Here is a 21,112-nt window from a genome sequence, read left to right as displayed (position 1 = left end):
CGGTGGGTTGATCTCCTGCACAAGGAAACAAGCCGTGACTCGTAACAAGGAGGATGGGGTGGGGGGGTGCTCCTTGTTACCACTCTCCGGCGTGAGAATCAGTAGTTTGCTTGGGAAGCAAAGTAAGATAGTAGTAGTAGTGAGAGAGTTGTGAAGAGATACCTCAAACCTGGTTTGGGGTTGGTATTTATAGCCGAGGAGTGAAGGAGGAGGTGGATGGATAGACTGACGGCATGCTGCACCTTTGCAGGTGTGTCAGACATGTCGGTCGTTGAGACGACGCCACGTCAGTCTGTCGCTTCCGTAGATCTGACAGGTGACTGCCATTGGTTCCACTTGCACTGTGGTGTCAGTCCCACTTGTTGGGCGTATAGGATGCGGTGCTAGCCGCATCGCTGCCTGCGGTAACATCCGATGTTATCGCGTCTCTTGCTAGTGATCAAGAAATACGCGAGATGCGGTGCTGGCCGCATCGTCGCCTGTGATGACTGTTGCTGTTATCCAGCTTCCTTGTATTGATAGAAGTGTTCACTGGACGCGGTGCGAGGCCGCATCGCTGTGAATACTTTCGTTTTCATACACCAGATGTGATGCTATGTCGCATCACTCTACCGTTCTCATGTTCCATGTAAGTCCTCCTTCGTTACTAGATAGATTGGATTCACCCCTTGTGTCGATGCGTTCTCGCATGGACACAAGTAGGTTGTTAACTGGTGGGGGTTTTGATAAGGGTAATGGTCACTCGCGGTCGATGCTGACGCGAGATCTGGGACCATTCAGACTCTTTGTTTCTCCAACGGATTTACGGATACTTGAGGATTCAAAATCTGTTATATTATCTCTTTGTCATCTGAAGATTCCAAGTTGACTTGATCAATAATAGGTTCTTGTGGTTGCACAAATCTTTTCTAGAACATATTATTGACCTTTGTGATCTGTGTCATCACTCCCCTTTTCTAGGTGCCTTGGTTGTGGGGACCCACCATGTTTATGGTGGTTTCATGCCATTCCCAACCCATCTTTCAAAACAATTCCGTTGAAATGCCCTGGTTAAACTTTCCTATTGACGGTTTATTTTTTTATAAAATAAAATTAGAAACAAAAAATAAAAATAGAAAATAAAAATAAGAATAAGAATAAAATAAATAAACTGAACAAATATACAAAATTTTACAAGGCAATCGCATATGAGATTAAATCACTTGCTAACTGACGGAAAACACTTTTCAACACGTTCCACTAAATTTATACTTGTTAACAAAGCAAAGAATTCGTAGCTGAAAGAAATAGGCAACTACCAAATCTAGAAGTTTGACTTGAGGTGTTCATCATATCTTCGTGTTACCACCGGTCTTTTGGGAATCCTATATTTTAAACGTCAACTTCGTGCACTCTCAACATGACACGGCTAGCACTCCTTTCTTTCATCACATTTTTTTTTTAATTTTAAATTAATTAATTAATAGTCGATCTTATATTCACTTCCTTTTCTTCCTTCTATACTATACAAAACCGACATTAAATACAAGTCAAACTTTTATACATATTCGGTATTTATGTCCGATAATTCGTAAACTTTTATAATATATGATAATCAAGATTTTTGTAGTATATAAAATTTATCTTTTTCAGTTTTTTTTTATATAAACTGGCAGGTTGAGTTTATCTATTTGTCAATACAAACACAAATAATTCTTTATTCTAATCTATCTTAATATAGCTAATTTTGTAACAAACTAATAATTGAACATGTCACAATTATTGGTTTAATGGTTTTTTATTCTTCATAGAATCAACTGAAATATTCTAGAAATGAAATATTATTATATATGATTACTAGGTTATAACCCGTGTATTACACGGATCGAATAAATGAATTTTATATACTAAATAATAACACAATATATTTTTTAAAACCTCTTTTATTGCACAGGTTGAATAAATATAATTTTATATATTAAATAATAAAAAGTTATATCTATAAGAACCATGTTGTACGGGTTGAATAAATATAATTTTATATACCAAATAAAAAAGTTATATATTTAAAACCGCTTGTTTTACACGAGTTGAATAAATGTAATATTGTTTACCAAATAATAAAATAATACATCTTTAAGAAACCTCATTTATTACACGGGTTGAATAAATGTAATTTTATATACCAAATAATAAAAACGTTACATCTTTAAAAAATATGTGTATTACACGGGTTGAATAAATCTAATTTCATTTACTAAATAATAAAAAATATATATCCTTAAAAAACCCCGTGTATTGTACAAATTGAATAAATCTAATTTTATATATCAAATAATAAAAAGTTATATCTTAAAAAACCTCATCTATTACACGGGCCGAATAAATGTAATTTTGTATAGTAAATAATAAAAAAGGTAATGCTTACAATGAATGATAGGTGTTACATATTAATGTTTTATTATATAGTATAGTATAAATATATATTTATATTGATATAAATAGATTATTATATTGTAGTAAATTCGTTAACAAAGTCTCAATAAATTTAACCCTTTATTTAAAACTTGTAAATGCAACGAAGTCTCAATAAATTTAACCATTTATTTAAAACTTGTAAATGTAGAAATGATAAATAATATTAGTTAATTTTATTTTAAGTTTCGTAAAATTTATTTGATATTAAACTAAACAAAACGTTCAAATATATAGTTAATATCAAGAGTAAATTACGATTTTGGCCCCTGTGGTGATATCACTTTTACCCTTTTAGCCAAAAAACGAATCTTCTAACATCTGAGCCCACAACGTCTTTTTTTCTAACCTTTTTTACCTCTACCAAAAGGGTTAGAAAAAAAGACGTTGGGGTCCAAAAGGGTTAGAAAAAAAGACGTTGATGGCTCAGATGTTAAAAAATTCCTTTTTGGGCTAAAAGGGTAAAAGTGATATAACCACAAGGGCCAAAATCGTAATTTACTCTAATATTAAATTAGATAACTAAGTTTGAAATTTGAAGTAAATATAAAAGGAATAATTAAACTAAATAATATTTAGTAGGAAGATTATCTATAGTTAATTAGAAGAGATTAAACTAAAATTATAATTATCTATAAGACATAGTCTAATATGATGAGAAGTGTATTCAAAGTGGTTTCTTTTATTATATGTATAGATATAGATTTTATATCCTGTTTTTTATAACTCCAATAATTAAATTAACATTAACATAAGACACTATATTTGTTTTTGTTAGTACCCGTGCGATTAAGCCAGAAGAAGAAAGAAAAGAACAGGGCACCGTCGTTAACAAACGTCGTTAATATAACGGAAAAGTTAGCTGGGGAAAATTCAACCAACAAACCAATCATGCATTTACCACTTGTACTATCCACTGCAAGCGTTTGTAATACGCTTTGTTTCAACAACCTAATAGAATGTAGCTACCTACCTATTTGGTAAGCACCCAAAACAAAAGAAATAATTAGGTCTATACATTAACAAAGACCATGTTTGTCCTTGTTTTTTTTAACGTCTAACATAAGAATCGTCGGGTATTTCGTATGCGACACCCACTGGCCGAAAGGTAGCCCGCGGCAGCCTAACCTGCATGCACAGAGCCCCTAGCCCACCATGCCACCAGTTTCGAAGAAAACCCAACCCTACACCCGCCCAGGGACACGACAATTCAGAGCCAGTAAAACCCGGGTGGATCGGGAATCGAACTCGAGACCATTTGGTCAGGAGTCTTCTTTCATATCCATGACCACTGAGCCAAAGCCCAGGGTCAAAAACAGATAGAGAGCATGTTTGTCTTTGTTCGTTTAACTTTAATCGAATAAACCATCAAATACAAACAATTCAACCGACGTTTTTTTTGTTTTTTTGTTGATTTTTTTTTTTTTTGCGTGTGTACAAAGAAATGAAGCCGTTTGTGCTCATTTGTTAATAGTATACACGAACATAGACGAACAAAGACATTTACAAAGAGTGGCAGATCTCAATGCTTTAAAAACCGGTAAATACCGGCCGGTTATACCGGTATTACCGTTTTCGGATGTAAATCCGGTAAGAAACACCCCGGTAAGTAGGAGAAACGGCATAGACTTTGTACCGCCGGTAAAAGCCGGTATACCGGTTTGAACCGTTATACCGGTATCGTCTCAGGTCTGTTTTTGGGTTGGGATTTTACTTTTTATCATCCGATCTCCATGTTTACTCTTAGCTTTAACCTAACAACTTTTAATATTTTATCTTCATCGATTAAAATTCAAAACTTGCTTCATCACTCCAGCATTCGTGACTTCCATTTAATATTTTATCTCCATCGAGCAAAATTCAAAACTTGTTTCATCACTCCATCATTCGTGACTTGTTCCAGACTTCCATCAGCCCCATCGTTTGTTCCAGATTTCTATTTTAATCCAATTTTGGATTATTTTTTAAGTTAGTGTTGTAATTTATGAAATTATACAATTAACTAGTCAACCTGGTTGAACCGCCCGGCACAACCCGGTTCAACCGGTTAAACCATTTTTATGCCTAATCCGGTATGATTAAAAATCCGGATTTTAAAACATTGGGAGATCTAGATCACAGGGGTAACGTTCAATTTTTTTACCGTACTTTCATACAGGGCGGACGCTGAGCATGAGCCGGTTGGGTAACGGCTCAGGGTCAAAAAAACATTCAGGAAGGCCGAAATTTTGTTAAAAAAATATATTATATGTATCAACAAAATTGTTAAAAATAATTTATATTTAAAAAACCTTCTATATTTACTTTTAACTAAGCTCAATCTCTTCTAATACTTGAGTTACCACCATTTTAAAAGACCAAAAATTTAAACACAAACTAAATAACTAATGACAAAATGCCTCACTTAGTTTTAGAAAACCCAAATTTCAAACCCAAATTATATATACCAAAATCGATCATTTTGCTACACTAGTTTTGTTTAATTTGTCGCTTGTTGCCCCCATCTATATATATAGGGTGAGGTTTTACAGCGAACACTAGTATATTTGTGAACTGAGAAAACAAATCTTGGCCATTGATTTACATCATCAAATCGTAAAATACACTAGTCTACTTTCATTATCAAATACTGGCTATTGATTTACACTTGTGTATACACTTTTGATAGGGTTAGGTTCATGATTTAATGATGCAAATACACTAGTGTACTTTACGATTTAATGATGTAAATCAATGGCCAGGATCTATGCATTCAGTTCATAAATACACTAGTGTTTATTCTAGAACCTCACCCTATATATCTATTTATATATCTGTCAATATATATATATACACACACACACACATAGAGTGGGAGTTGGCTAGAAAGCCTAAGTTTCTTAGAAAGTTTAGGGGGAAATAAGAAGGTGACATGTGGCATGGAGGGTTTTTAATAAAAAGGGCATTTGTGTAATTTGAATATTATTTTAATTATGGATTATATTATTAGGATAACTAACTTACCAGATAATTATGGAAACTAAATATCCCATTTAATTTGAATTGACAGTTTTAATTTAAATCATACAATCCATACAACATATTCACAGGAAATTCGTAAATCTGGTCTTTCACAACATCTTTACCAGTAATGATTTTTGTTGGAGGATTTCTTGATTTATTGACATTGTGTTTTACCAGCAAACAGGCTAATACCATTGAGTATTAAACTTGATTTTTCTAAAACGCAATGACCTAAAAACACAAAAGAAAGTGTTTATTCTAAAACACAATAGACTGAAAACACATAAAAATGTGTTTTACCTAAACGCAATTGACTAAAAACACTTTAAAATGTGTGTTTTTTAAACGCAATGGACCAAAAAACACATAAAAATGTCTTTTTTCTAAAATGCAATAGCCTAGAAACACAAAAGAAAGTGTTATTTCTAAAACGCAATGGAATAAAAACACTTCAAAATGTGTTTTTTTTAAACGCAATGGACCAAAAAACACATAAAAATGTCTTTTTGCTAAAATGGAATGGCCTAAAACACAAAAGAAAGTGTTCTTTCTAAAACGCAATGGACTAAAAACACTTTAAAATGTGTTTTTCTAAAACGCAATGGAACAAAAAACACACAAAAATATGTTTTCCTAAAACGCAATAGATAAAAACATAAAAGAAAGTATTTTTTTTCTAAAACTCAGTGGACTAAAAACACATAAACTGTGTTTTACCTAAAACGCAATGGACTAAAAAACAATAAAATGTATTATTTCCAAAACGCAATGGACTGAAAATACAAAAAACAAAACTGTTTTTTCATTCCTTTGTAAAACGCAATGACTCAATTCAAAAACCCAAATCGTAAAAATGCAATTCAAAATTTTTTTACATAGATCGAAGCCGATTTCTTCAACGATTGACGAAATTTGAATGCTAGAAACACTTATCAGGGATCGAATGGAACCAATCGAGTGATTCGCTTCAAAATCATGGGAAATAAATGAGATATTGTATGAAATTAAAGTGGGTTTCTTCAAAAAAGTTGAAGAACACGTTGATTGGGTGTTTATATCATTGATTGGTGACGAAAATCGCATTATAGTGTAGTGATTATTGAGATAGAAAGTGAAGAAAAGGTTGAAGATGGTGGGTTTTGAAAATGGTGAGTTTTGAAGTTATAGAGGGAAGAAAGGAGAAGATTGGATAAAATTGACTAAAATACCTATGGGGTAATGGAATGAATGAAGAAATGGAATGGACGAGGGAAGGCAATGGATCATTACCATTCCATGTCTTGTTTGGTTATCATGTGTGAATGGAATGAATTATTATTGTGTATTGTTCGGTAGGCAAGAAAAACGGAGTAATAAAATCAGCAGTGAGTGGTGGTGGTGGTCGGTGACTCGGTGGTAATGATTGTGGGTGGTTATAGGTGGCGGTGATAGGTGTCGGCGGCGGCGATGGGTGGTGGTAGTGGCAGCGAGTGGCGGCGCGGCGGTGACAACGAGTGGTTGCGGCGGCAAGGTGGCCGTTGGTGGTGGGTGGCAGCAAAGGTGGCGGTTAGTGGCGGCGGCAGCGATTGGTGGTGGCGTCGACGATGGTGGTGGGCGGCGGCACCGAGTGCGTTGGCGGTTGGTTGCATCTGTGGGTGATAACGGTGGCGAGTGGGCGGCGGTGGCGGCGATGGCGTCGGTGGCTGTTGGGGTGAGGTGGTGGCGGGTGGCGGCGATGGCGTCGGTGGTGGTTGTGGTGGTGGTGGGTTGTGGCGAAGGTGGTGGATTGTGGTGTTGTTGATGAATGGTGCAAGAGGGGATGGAATGAAAAAAAAACATGGGGTGGAAGGAATGATTTTGAAGGAATGGAATGCCTTTTGGAATGGGTGATTCTATTCCATTGACCAAACAAACACTCTTTTCTTCATTCCTTCGTAATCATTCATTTCATTCCACCTCTTATTCCTACATACCAAACACTATCTTACTCTTTATTTTAAATTTTGACACATGTCAAAATACTATTGATTCATATCTTCCTAGCCAAAATAAACTTTCTATTTAATACTAACTAGAATTAAGAACCCCCGCGTTGCGGCGGGGGCCTAAACTATGCCAAATAACATCAATGCCACACTGCTGGTAGCGATCACCAATACTGAAGTTGTGGCGTGTTGATGCGAAGAAATAAGACTGAAATATATAACATATAAAAAATAACTATGTCGATTTAGGACCCACGCGTTGCGACAAACTTATTAAATGGAAAAAAATAGACGTAAAAACGCTGAACCACACACGCACGTTGCGCCGTGTTAACTCGTAAAATAATGTAGAAAAGAATAACTAAGTCTATGTAGGATCCGCCCGTTGCGGCAAACTTGCCAAAGGGGGGAAATAGACACGTTGCGACATACCTGTCAAATGTGAAAAAAATAGACCAAAAACGTTGAACCACACACGCACGTTGCGATGTATTAACTCGTAAAATAATGTAGAAAAGAATAACTAAGTCGATGTATGATCCGCCCGTTGCGGCGAACTTGCCAAGGGGGGAAATAGACACGTTTCGACATACCTGTCAAATGTGAAAAAAATAGACCAAAAACGTTGAACAACACACGCATGTTATGACGTATTAACTCGCAAATTTTAGAACGAAACGTAAAACCAACAACTTGCGAAAGATAAAACGTATGAGGGGACCAAAGTTGTAAATAACAAAGTTTTGGGTTAAATTACAAAAGATAAAAAGTTTTGGGTTAAAAGTAAACAAATTAAAAGGGTTAAAATATAAAAAATAAAAACCTTTGGGTTGAAAATAAAAAGTTACAAATTTTTTTTTGAAAAACACCCAATGCTTTTTTTTTTTTTTTTTGAACATTGACTATCATTAAAAACGGCTAGCCCTCAAACACGAGAACCGCCAAAAACTAAATACACATGTACAATGGATAAATGGCCCAATCCTTCCAATCTATACATTTAAACTTCGACCTATTTTTTAACCATAGAAAAGACCTTGATTTCACTTCAGCCACCACCTCCATTATCTTCGTATCTTTATCTTGGAATATCTTTACATTCCGAGTGTTCCATAAAGCCCAAGTTGTGACCATCACGATTCCTCTAATTATCTTTTTCCTCCACTTACCACCATGGACATTCTTGTACAACATTAATAAATCATCATAATCGTAAGCAAAGAAAGGATCCAACTTACACCACTTACAAATACCACTCCACACTCCATAAGCAAAGCCACAGCCCACCAACAAGTGCTTTAAATCCTCATCCGCAGTGCTACAAAGCGGGCAAGACATATCTGGAATATTAATACGTCTTCTAACCAAGGCGACCCTGGTGGGTAATCTGTCGAGTTCAGCCCGCCAAGCAATCAAATTGACTTTTAAAGGAACCCAACCTTCCCATTTCATGTGTGTATCAATCGGCCCATTCCTCCCATCAATTAGCATCTCTTTACATTTTGCGACTGTGAAAGAGCCATTTGACCTATCGCCCCAAGCCCAAGAATCTCTAGAACCACCAATCTTACAGGCTAATAACATTCTTTCCAAGTCCTGGAACTCGGACAACTCCTCAACTGATCGTGGAAGTCTATACCAATTCCCATTAAAAACCAACCCATCCCTACCTTGGGCGACTCTATCCCTCACCTTGCACTTTTTATTTTTCTCTAATTTGTAAAGACAAGGCCATCTAATTTTTAATATCACATCACCAAACCAATGATCTGACCAAAAGCAAATTCTTTCACCATGTCCCACTATACCCCGAATCAGCTGATGAATCGACTTACCTTGTATCCGGGTTGACTCCAAATACTTCACAATCGTCTTCCAACAACCCTGAATAGCTTTTTTAACCGGCAAAAAACACCAACATCCCCTCCCACCATGGACAGATTCAATGATCTCCCGCCACCTCGATCCACACTCGACCGTGAATCTCCACCCCCATTTCGCCAGTAAAGCCAAATTAACGTCACCCAATCTCGATATCCCCAACCCCCCCTTTTTCTTGGAAGTAGTGACCACTTCCCAAGACACCCAATGGGCTTTTTTCACCTCATCTGTACCTGTCCATAAAAAGTTTCTCATCAGACGCTCCATTTGATCCAACACCTTCACCGGCGCCTTATAAATGGACAAGTAATAAATTGGAAGACTAGATAACACCGACTTAATAAGCGTCAATCTCCCTCCCATGGATAAAGTTTTAGCCTTCCATGAGGAAAGCCTATTTTTGATAGTCTCAATAACCGTGCTCCAATGACAAGACTTGGTCATGTTAGCTCCAACTCTAATACCCAAATAATCAAAAGGGAGAACTCCCACTCTACACCCAATAACCGAAGCCATGCTTTCCACTTCACTGCCCTCTAAACCGATCCCATACAAATATGATTTCTGGATGTTTATTTTTAAACCCGAGCATAAATGAAAAACCCGAAGCACCCTAGCCACATTATCCATGTTATCCTTAGACCACTCCCCCACTATCAAAGCATCATCAGCATAAAAAAGGTGAGACAAAGGCTTTGCCTCATCCTTAAACCGAAGCCCCTTAATTTCCCCCAAAGAAACCGCTTTGTCTAGTAAACAATGGAGCACTTCCATCACTACAAGAAAAAGAAAAGGGGAAAGTGGGTCTCCTTGCCGAACTCCTTTTTCACATTGGAATTCAAACGTAGGAGACCCGTTTACCAATATCGCCGATCTAGCCGATTCTAGAATTCGTTTCACCCAAATACACCATCGATCATGAAACCCCATTTGCTCAAGAGTAGATAATAAAAATCCCCAGTTAACATTATCGTACGCCTTCTCGAAATCAAGCTTCAACATAAAAGCACGCTTGCCGGACTTCTTAATCCACCCAATCGCTTCATTAATAATTAGTGGACCATCCAAGATGAACCTTCCTTTAAGGAAAGCTGACTGAGAATTCGAGATAACTGTATCCAACACCTTCTTCACTCTAATGGCTAAAACCTTGGATATAATTTTACTAATAATCCCTACTAGATTAATGGGCCTATAGTCTTTTAAACCCACCGGCGTTTTAGACTTCGGGATCAAAGTAATAAACGACGAGCTACACCCTCTACTAATAATACCATACTCATGAAAATGATCAAACATCTTAACAAAATCGTCCTCCAACCAACCCCAAAAGAATTTCACAAACCTGAAGTTAAAACCATCGGGGCCCGGAGCTCTATCTGAACCACACTCAAAAACAGCTTCCTTGATCTCCTCACGCGAAAATCTAGCCACCAGAGCATCTCGGTCACTTAATGGAATTGTTTTCATGTTATCACAGCGAAGGGCAGGTCTTAACTTCACTTCTTCAGCAAAGTGTTTTCTAAAGTGCCTCAATACTTCTTTTTTCACCAAAGAAGGCTTCGACACCCATTCCCCATTAACCATCAATCCCGGAATAGCGTTCGCAGCCTTTCTCCCATTCACGATCCCATGAAAGAAAGCTGAATTTTCATCCCCATCCACGGCCCATTTAATTCTAGATTTTTGTTTTAAGTCCCTATTATGACACAAATTCAAGTGATCTACACCTTTCCGACATTCCTCCCACACCCACTCCTCCTCCTCCTCAAGAGCCCGAGATTCCATAGCTACCTCCAACTTCTGAATTTCGTCTTTCAAAACCCTCATCTCCTCCCCTTCCTTTTTCAAAACCTCCTTCCACCATTCTTTGAGAATATGCCTAAGGTAACGAAACTTGGCATTAATAATCTCATCGGGTCGCCCCTGCACATTGCAATCTTCAAGAGCATTTATAATCACCCTTTCGCACCCGTCCCTGCTTAACCATGAATTGAACCACCTAAAAGGCTTAGGCCCATAGTTGGCGTCAACCACAGTCAACAAAAGCGGGCAATGGTCCGAAAAATCTCGCTGCAGCGCCCTCAAACACGCAGCCGGCCACCTGTTAAAAAAAGACTGGCACACCAAAACCCGATCAATCTTACTAAGTTTATGATCCTTTCCATTCCCTGCCAAAAAAGTAAACTTGTAACCCCTCATATAATACTCTTTAAGCCCCATCTCATCAATAAAGCAATTAAAATCCGAAGCGACTCCCTGATTAAATCTCGAGTTTCGTCGCTCTTCAGGAAAGCGCACTGCATTAAAGTCTCCCAACAACACGATCATGCCTTGACAACCTCTGATAATCCCAGCCAAATCATCCCATAACCTTCTTTTCGCTCCTGCCCGTTGAGGCGCATAAACATTAAAAATATTCAAAATAGTCCCGTCCGACACTAAGTAACCTGTGGTAACCAGAAAATTCTGACTCTGAATAACCGAGAGTTTATGCAACACCTTAGGATTCCACATATTCACAATACCACCCGATCTACCAGAGGCATCAACCACATCAAAATCCAAACCCCCATCACCCCAAAAAGCCACTAACTCACGCAATGACAGACCCGACACATGAGACTCCTGCAACCCCAAGAAATCGACTCCATACCTTTTACGAAGACCACGAGACCATCCTGCCTTTCCCCCAACCCTCATTCCTCTTATGTTAATGGATAACAAATTCATTTGTCAACCACTTGTACTCCTTCAACCGTAATCGCCTCCTGTACCAGCTGTCTGTGATCTTGTAACTGGGCGCCCAATAAAATCCCCATCCGTATAGTTTCTTCCACTTCCACATTCTTTGCACAATTTTCTTCAAAGTTGTTCGCATCATTCACATCATCTGTGTAGACATTGTTCAGTGTAGTAAAGTTGTTAGATAGTTCAATATTAATTTCATGGTCCTCCTTATCCACAAGATTACAATTTAGACCCTCCCCATTCTCATTATTATCCCCCAAGTCCTCCATGGCCCACTGTCCAACTCCTTTTGGCTTTTTACCCATTTTTGTCTTCTCAATACTACTAGAATATTCTAAGTTTGGCTGGCCCACACATCCATTCGTCAACTGTTTCTTTTTTCTCTTATTGACATTTGAATAAATATCTCCCAAATTATTGTCTTGTATCTCCTTTTCAAAGTCAAAGTTTATTCCAGGAATAAATTCCTCCTCATTGCCACCTTCCTTATTAATATCTCCATTTAAGGAAACATTAATATCTTCCATAATAGGATCCATAACTGATGGGCCATCACTACCTGTTGTCGGACTAACACCGTCGCCGGAACCTGCAACAGGTTCGTTCGTCCCCTTAACATTCAAATTATCGACCACATTAATCTGGCTCGTCGACCCACTAACTTCTTCTTCGACATTCAAATCATCCTCTTTGTCTTCGAAGAAATCTGGAACCCAATCCCCAGCCTCCTCCGAAACCCAGATTCTGAACCTTCTATCTCTCCACTGAATCATCACCTCCTCAGAAATCTTCCTTCCTTCTCCCACCAAAACTCCGATGTAGTCGTATGAGAGATCCGAATCACCTTCCGACCTGGGCGGCCTATGAATAATCTTCCCAAACCCTTCCCCCACTTTATCAATCACCTCACTAGTCAACAGTTGAACTGGTAAGCCTTGGACCTTAAGCCATGCTAAACGTTCATATGCCAACGCTTGCCCTTCCCAATAGGAGACCGACGAGAATCTGCCGATCACCTCCTTAGCCGCCTTGTAAACCACCTCTGCACTCTCTTTATATTCAAACGTGACCATCACCGATAGCCCACCCAAGTATTGAACCTTACCCACTTCTGGACTGATCTTTTCCAGAATACTATTAAAACGTTTGAGAGCATCCCAATCCATCATTCGCATAATCAATGCTCTCCCATGAGTATTCTGGTAAGCCTCAATCCGATCTTCAACACGAACCACCCGCATCTCCTTTTCACCACTTCTTTTCCCCGTTAAAATCTCCTGAAAGGATCTTCCGCCCTGCATGAAAGTATTCGAGTCTGACCTAAGCTCTTCACTTTTCTCCTCGGCCCGAACTCTGTAAACAGGCTTTCGATGTTCTTTAGATTGCGGACCAATCTCACCATCTTCAAGAGTGAATCTAGCGACATTGGCTCGTAGGCCATAATCTCCCATACGAATATCACATAAGTTTCTAACCATCTCCTTCGTATCTTTAACGTCCAAAAACGAAACAAATCCAAACCTATTCCCTCCTTTGTCCCGCTTCCTTGCAATGTAAAGATCAAAAATTACCCCCAGGTGACGAATGAATTCCGCAAGTTCCTTCCCAATGCTTTGAGTACAACAACACCATGCAACAACATATTGCTAATTTATATTATGAAAATTCAAATATTTTTCACCCAAACTGATTTATGAACTCAACCGATTTCTCCTCAAGTAGGTTTTGATCAAAGCGATCGGGTTTACCACCCAAACCAGTTGGTTTGGTAAAAAAAAAAAAAAAAAACCACAGTTTATACCCCTCTAATTACGGCACTAACCGAGATGACCAATAGCACTTCCGTTAACAAACGCCGTTAAGAATAGCTGGTCAAAATTCTACCAACAAACCAAACATGCATTAAGCACTTGTACGATGTTCTACAAGTGTTGTACTCTGCTATTGTATTAATAACCCAATAGAATGTAGCTAGCTACCTCTTTGCTAAGCATAACCAGCAGCACAGCGACAATAACGGTTTCGAGATTCCAAACGCCATTGAAATTTCCACCTTCATTCCGTTGGTCAACGACTTTGCCGCTGTTTTCTTTTTGTAGCAAAATTTAAATGACAAGATTTGGTTATGTTTCGTGACAGATCGGAAGCTTATTGAGTTGGTATGTTTTTGTTAACTTTTTTGATGCAGTCTGGTGTGAATTGTGTGGATCTTTGTTGGGTCTGTTTGTATTTTGTCTGATTTGTGTTGCTTTTAGCTTTAATTGCATGTTTAATGTTGTTATGTGTCTGATCTTGTAAATGTGATATGTTGGTCCTAAAGGGTTACTTTATAGGGCTTGAATATCTTCTCTTAATTGTTGACTGTTGGCTGGACTTAAAGTTAAAGAATTTATTACTATAGACATGTGCTTTTATATTTTGATTTTTGCATTTAATTAGTGTTTTGTTAAAATGAAGTTCTAGGTTTGGTTCTAATAATCTAATTCTAATGATGTATTAATTTTAAGCCATGAATCTTGAAGGGGTGGTGTGGTGGAAGCACCTGATTTCCTTTTCAGGTTCGAACCCTGCTTCCACTCGTTTCTGCCCTAACCTCTTAAAGGCCAGAAGCTGCAATTTACCTGATCCCGTTGGGGAATTGGCGGGGTCTCTGAGTTTTTCAGCTTTCCTGATTACCCGTTTCTTTTTGTGGTCGTATTGGATGAGTTGTCAAAGTCAATTCAGGAGACTGTTCCTTGGTGCATGCTTTTTGCTGAAGATATCGTGTTAGTGGCAGAGACAAAGCAAAGCCTGAATGTGAAATTACAAGAATGGCGAGAAGCTTTAGAGGGCAAATGTTTAAGAATTAGTCGCTCTAAGACACCATTGAGGGTCAAGAGGTTTCGTAGACAACTAAATTCAAGTATTTACGATCGTTTGTACAAAGGGATGGGGAGTTAGATGGTGATGTAGCCCACCCCATCCAAGTTGGCTGGTGTAGGTGGAGAGCAACCACAGAGGTCGCGACAAAAGGTTTCCAACTAAATTAAAAGGAAGATTTTATAGGGTTGCAGTTAGACTTGCTACGTCATACGGGACATACTGTTGGGCCATCAAGAAGACACATGCACGTAAGATGGAGGTAACAGAGATGAGGATGCTGAGGTGGATGTGTGGGAACATAAGGTTAGACCGGATTGGAAATGAGGTTTTTAGAGAAAGGTTAGGAGTCGCTAGTATTTCAGATAAGATAAAGGAGGGGAGGTTGAAATGGTTTAGGCATGTGAAGAGGAGGAAAACAACAACGCTAGCCAGAGCAACAGAAACCTTCACTGTGGAGAGGAAGAGGAGTAGAGGCAGACCCAAATTGACTTGGGATGAGCGAATTAGATTGGATTTGCTAGAGTTGCACCTCCTGACAGACATGGTCCTGGATAGGACTTCGTGGAGACGTAGGATTAAGGTTAGGGATTTTTAGGGATGGAAAACGCCGTGGCTCAACTTTGTGTTAGGAGCTTAGATATTCCTGCTCTTTAGGTGGATGCTGCATATATGCATATACGTTGTTTTAGGATGTTATACCTGATCCTTCGTTTGCTATGTCACCCTTTCACCACTTTTTTCGTTTTCGTGTTGTTATTCACAAATTTGTTATTTCTTTATCTTTAGTAATGTTTGTTTGTCGTGTTGGAGCCGACGCTCTCATTGGAAATAGCCTCTATATTCCTACAGATAGAGGCAAGGTTTGCCTACATCCGTCCCTCCCCCTCCCCTACTAATAGCTCTGCTATTTGTGGGATTTACTGGGTACGGTTGTTGTTTTATTTACAAAGGGCATGTTCATTAAAAGGTATATAAGCCTTAGTTGTCAACAGCGAGCGTAGCGATCGCTATAGCGCGCTACGTAGTGTATAGGTCTAGGCTCGCTATTAGGGTTGTAGCGATAATAGCGACAGTTTATTTATTTTTTTGTTTTTAAAATATAAATAGCAATATAGCTATAAAATAGATGGATTTTAGGCTTTTGTTAAATATACATGTAAAATAGCAAATATAGTATATACCAGGGTATTTTGATATAATATACATATAAATTTTTTTTCTAGTGTATCGCTATTTTATAGATTAGCCGCCCGCTATTTATCGCTATTCACTATGTAGCATATAGGTACCTTATCGCTATTCTCCATCAACAACTATGATATAAGCTCATCTTGTATTTTTGTAGCCATTCCATAAGATGCCCTCGGTAACATGTTTTTTTTACTCGACCCATAGTTGCCCTTGTTAAAGCGAAGTCATGGAACTATTACTAGGTATACCTATGACCAAGTTAACCGGAATATTTGGAACTGATTCTAACAGAATTCGGTTATTTTTTAATTTGAAAAAGTACTATGAATTGGAATGTTACTTTGGGTTAAAATTTGGATTTAACTTTTTTTAGCGGCAAAATCGTCATATATAATCATAAAACAGGGGCTAGCAAGACACTAAAACCCCAAGGAGATACAATCACACCAAATAACTAACCCACCCCTAAGGGGCACCAATTTGTAAGAGATATCTGTCCCAATGAAACCCCTGTTTTGGAGTTTCAAAATAATGATCTAGTCTGATTAAGATAGCTTTTGTACACATTTAAAGTATATGCAAACCATACCATATGTTCATAAATAGCTAGTTCGATGCATACACAATGAACTAACTATTTATCAACACATGGTATGGTTTCTATATATTGTAATGTGCATAGAAGCTATCTTAATTAGACTAAATCATTATTTTGAAACTCCGAAATATAAGGGTATTCATTGGGAGAGGGGTGTCAAAGTGTCTTGAGTTGTGCGAGTAGGGTTGTTTGGGTTTGAATTTCTTTAGCTAAATTCTAAGTTTGTTGTGGGTTAAGGTGGTATTCAATAAGAAGGCAGTATCTTCTACAAATTGGTGTCCCTTAGGGGTGAGTTAGTTATTTGGTGTGATTGTTGTTTGGCGAATTGTATGCTTGGTTTATATGTCCTTGGGGTTTTTTTACCGAATTCTGTTAAATAATCCGGTTAATTTGGTCGTACAACTACGTATGCATTGTGGTAATACCATGAATTCACTTTACCGACGGGTTGAGTAAAAAAACAAGTTACGAGGCAATATTTTTTGAGTAACTGCGGAAGTATAATAATCCCACCTCTTCATATGTGGTCATATATATTATAACCTTAGATAACAAGATTGCCAAGTCAAAGAGGGACATGCATTTGTGACAGAGGGTAGGTTTGCTTGTGTTTGTCAAACTCCATTAAATAAGCTTCTACTTATGCTAACTTAACTGATGTGGTCTTTCTTTAACTTATAATATTATCTGACAAGGGTTAGGATCGTGTGAGAAGCACTAGGCTAATTGAGAAACTTGAGAAGCATTCTGGACTGTACATTTTCCCTAAGCTTTTCGTAATATACACATATGTATAGTTTAAAATTGACTATATACATATATGTATATTGTCAAATCTTGAATTATACACATATGTATATAGTCAATTTTAAACTATACATATGTGTATATTAAGAAAAACTTAGGGAAATGTGTGGTCCAGAATGCTTCTCAAGTTTCTCAAATAGGGTGGACTTCTCTTAGGATCCCTACCCTATCTGACAATATGATCTATAATCATCAAGTTACCTGCCCACATTTTGAGCTATGATTGTTCTTAAGGTCCACCTCCGTGTATAAACTTTGGTTCCCTTATTTCAGTACATAAGATTGCAAAGTAGTTGCGAAAACAACGTTAATACTGTATGTGAGTTAAAACATGACTATCGTTTTGCAGTACCTGCTGGGAAGCTTGTTTGAGACTGGAATCAGTTTTTTAAATACCAAAAGTTCGGCGTAATCTGGAACAACCAATTTCTAGGTAAGGTTCACAGTGACCTACAACCAATTTCTAAGTTAGGTTCTATATTCTTGTTTATAAATCTAAGTGCATTATTTCATGCAGGGTGATGGGCAGGGATACTGGCAGTCTACGTGTTGATAAGAAGCCAAATATTGGAAAGGTGAATTCTAATGGTGTCTCTCGTGGTGGTACGAATCATACTTCCCCAAAACCACCAGGAGAAAGTGTTAACGTAAGAAAAAGTGAGGTTGAGGAAGGGCCACAAGTTGAACCAAGTTATGAGAACCCGAACCCGAACCAAGAAGCCGAAGTTGTTAAAACCACTAATCAAGAAGCTGTTTCTCCAAAACCTGAACCTTCAAAATCAAGGGAGAAAATTATAACTTCTCTTGAGGAAAATGTCACTGCTGGTCTGCATATATCATCAAACAACAGTACTTTCCATTCCCCTATAAAACCAAAGCAATCACAGGTATACATACATACATACATACATACATACATACATACATACATACATACATACATACATACATACATACATACATACATACATACATACATACATACATACATATACTCTAATAGTTGATTCGGTTGTTTATGTGAGGAGTTATAGTAACAAAAGCATTATGCATATTTGAAACGCAGAGCTCTCCTTTCTCGATACCAAGAGCTCAAAAATCTTTTACGGATAAATATCGTGATGATGAAGATAATTGGTCTCTGGCTTCATCGTATCCTTTTCTGATATGTTTTCCATTATCATGATTAAGATGATCATTTCTTATGTTTAATCCATGTAATATATGAGTGTTATCCTTAGCAATGCACAGTGCTGCAACCTCACGGACGGTCAAATCACGAGTAACGGTTGGAGTAGCTCCCTCTTTTAGAAGTGCCCAACGTGCTGCACAACGTAAAGAAGTAATTTCCTGCCTACCATCATGATTTCCTGAATTGATTCATGAGTGTATTAATGCATATTATTTATGTTTTTTCTTGCAGTTTTATTCAAAGTTAGAGCAAAAGCACCAGGCTCTTAAGGCAGAGAAGATGGAGTATGAAGCAAGGACCAAGGTACATTACAAATTGGGCTGTTCATTTTTTATCTGAAATTTGAAACCCGACCCGAACCTGAATTGGAGAACACCTGAAAAAACCGAACCCGAAAAACCCGAACCTGACTAACCCGAACCTTCTATGGGTCGGTTATCGGGTCACTTTTTCCCTGCCAAAAACCCCAACAATCCGACCCGAAACATGAAACCCGAAGAAAAACTCCAACATTTATTGTTTTTCTTTATATCTGTGTTTTGGTTTGGAGTCTCTAGCATTTGGAACTTAAGTTTTGCGATGTTTGAGCATTATAATTTCATATTGTAAAATGATGTTTGTCGTTTTGATGATTTTTTTTTTTTTTTTTTGGTAGCAATATGAATTTTGATGATATTTTGTAAAAGCAAACATTTATTTTCATTTCACATCTAAACCCAAAAACCGAGCAACCCGACCCGAACCTGAATAACTCAAACCCAACCAACCCGAATTTTAAATGGGTCAGTTATCAAGTCACTTTTTCCCAGCCAAAAACCCGAACAATCCGATGCGAAAAACCCGAAGAACACCCATATTTACAATATTGTCAACCTACTGCTATATAATCGGGTCAAAGTTGCCAAGTCTATTTTTTGATTAAATCATTTAATTCAATGATCACGAATAATTATAACTTTTGAAGGGACAAAGTGTTAATGGGTCAACTTGACCCGCCCATTATGACCCATATTAAAAATAACCAGCTACCCAATGCTTCAATTCTTGTTCATAATAATGGCTTTTTTAATTACCAATATCGGGTTCTGTCTTGTAAAACTGTTGACAAATGATAATGGCAGGAGGAGCAAGAAGAAGCTATAAAACAGCTCAGAAAGAGCATGGTTGTCAAAGCAAATCCCGTTCCCAGTTTTTACCGTCAAGGACCTCCACCAAAGGTTGAACTTAAAAAGGTAACTAATTTTTTCTTTTTTATTTACCCACTTGAGCCGGTCGTTTACAAGTTAATGAGTTGAAATTGCCACTGATAACAAATATTGTTTGTGTACCCTGACAGCTACCTCTGACCCGTCCCAAGTCACCCAATTTAAGTAGGAGAAAGAGTTGTGGTGATGCCCCCCCTCATCCAACCGTCAACGAGAAGGCTCTTTGTTCACGGGTACGTCACAGCATTGGCACTTACAAACCCGGGAGTGCTACTTCAAGTCCAATCAAGCAGACTCAGGGCCGCAACATCAGCAAACCTACGGACCGCACCACCAAAATCAAACAGGGCAATGAAGCACCTAAAGTTACGCCTCTTAAATTGTCCAAGGAGACCAACCCAGACATCACGGTTCAGTCATGACTCGGGTGAAGGTGAAAAAGAAAGTCGAATTCCGCTGCATTAATGTTAAGTCAAGTTGTGATTTCTGTGCTGGTATATTTCTGGTTGTAATAGTATATATCATATTAGATAGACAGAGAAGACAGTGAGACACACTAAAGTGATGTAAACTATTTTCATTCTAATGTCTGTAACACTTGTCTTTTCACTTTCCTAATTTGGCAATTTTGATTTTTTTGGCCCATTTAGGAGGGAGGGGGTTATGTTTTATTTAAAATTGACCCATTTAGGAGGGGGTTATGTTTTATTTAAAAGATGGGTCAAATGGGGGAGTTAAAATTCACTCCAATTTAGTTATGATGGGTCAAATATGTTTTATTTAACAAATTAGGCTTTTGTTGCTTCCTAAATCCTAATGAATAATTTTTTATTTATTCAATAGACGAAAATCTGGTCAAACCGATACACATGGAAACATCAAAGAATACCATAATTAGGAATCATTCTGATAAGTTTATTTCTTTAGTTGAATAATGTAAGCTATAAGGTCATGGGGTATAGTTTCACGCCCCTTAACTACACGTAAGCTCCATGTCACCCATTTGACCTTCTTTCACTTCACCTCACACCAAGAAAATGGTTTAACCCCGTTTACGCCCCCTTAAATTAATTAAAATACATATATCTAGCATGTAGTGTGTGTGCAAATTTCCAAATGCTTGATTCCCCCTCTCTCTCTCCTAGTTACGCCCCTTAACTTTTTAACATGTGAAACTTTTAATGCCCCTTAACGCCCTCCAGGA

The 21,112-nt window shown here is 37.8% G+C and overlaps 1 protein-coding gene across 1 annotated transcript; it reads left to right on the top strand.

Moving 5' to 3' along the window:
• Positions 1-14,023: 14,023 nt before the first annotated feature.
• On the top strand, positions 14,024-20,543 carry LOC110941986 (protein WVD2-like 1). The gene is made up of 8 exons (XM_022183686.2): positions 14,024-14,212; positions 17,861-17,944; positions 18,029-18,398; positions 18,578-18,663; positions 18,763-18,853; positions 18,935-19,006; positions 19,825-19,935; positions 20,040-20,543. Exons 3-8 carry the CDS (start codon positions 18,033-18,035, stop codon positions 20,328-20,330), a joined length of 1,017 nt encoding a protein of 338 aa, XP_022039378.1. The 5' UTR covers positions 14,024-14,212; positions 17,861-17,944; positions 18,029-18,032; the 3' UTR covers positions 20,331-20,543.
• Positions 20,544-21,112: the final 569 nt, after the last annotated feature.

Source organism: Helianthus annuus, chromosome 7 (assembly GCF_002127325.2).
Source record: "Helianthus annuus cultivar XRQ/B chromosome 7, HanXRQr2.0-SUNRISE, whole genome shotgun sequence".
Classification (NCBI taxonomy): domain Eukaryota; kingdom Viridiplantae; phylum Streptophyta; class Magnoliopsida; order Asterales; family Asteraceae; genus Helianthus; species Helianthus annuus.
Note: the sequence above shows the minus strand (reverse complement) of the source record. Positions and strands in the feature narration are given on the sequence as shown.

Coding starts and splice junctions, on each gene's coding strand:
- LOC110941986 (XM_022183686.2), top strand. CDS start 18,033: ATGGGCAGGGATACTGGCAGTCTACGTGTTGATAAGAAGCCAAATATT. Junction 18,399..18,577: donor TAAAACCAAAGCAATCACAG/GTATACATACAT, acceptor TTTGAAACGCAG/AGCTCTCCTTTCTCGATACC. Junction 19,007..19,824: donor AGTATGAAGCAAGGACCAAG/GTACATTACAAA, acceptor TGATAATGGCAG/GAGGAGCAAGAAGAAGCTAT.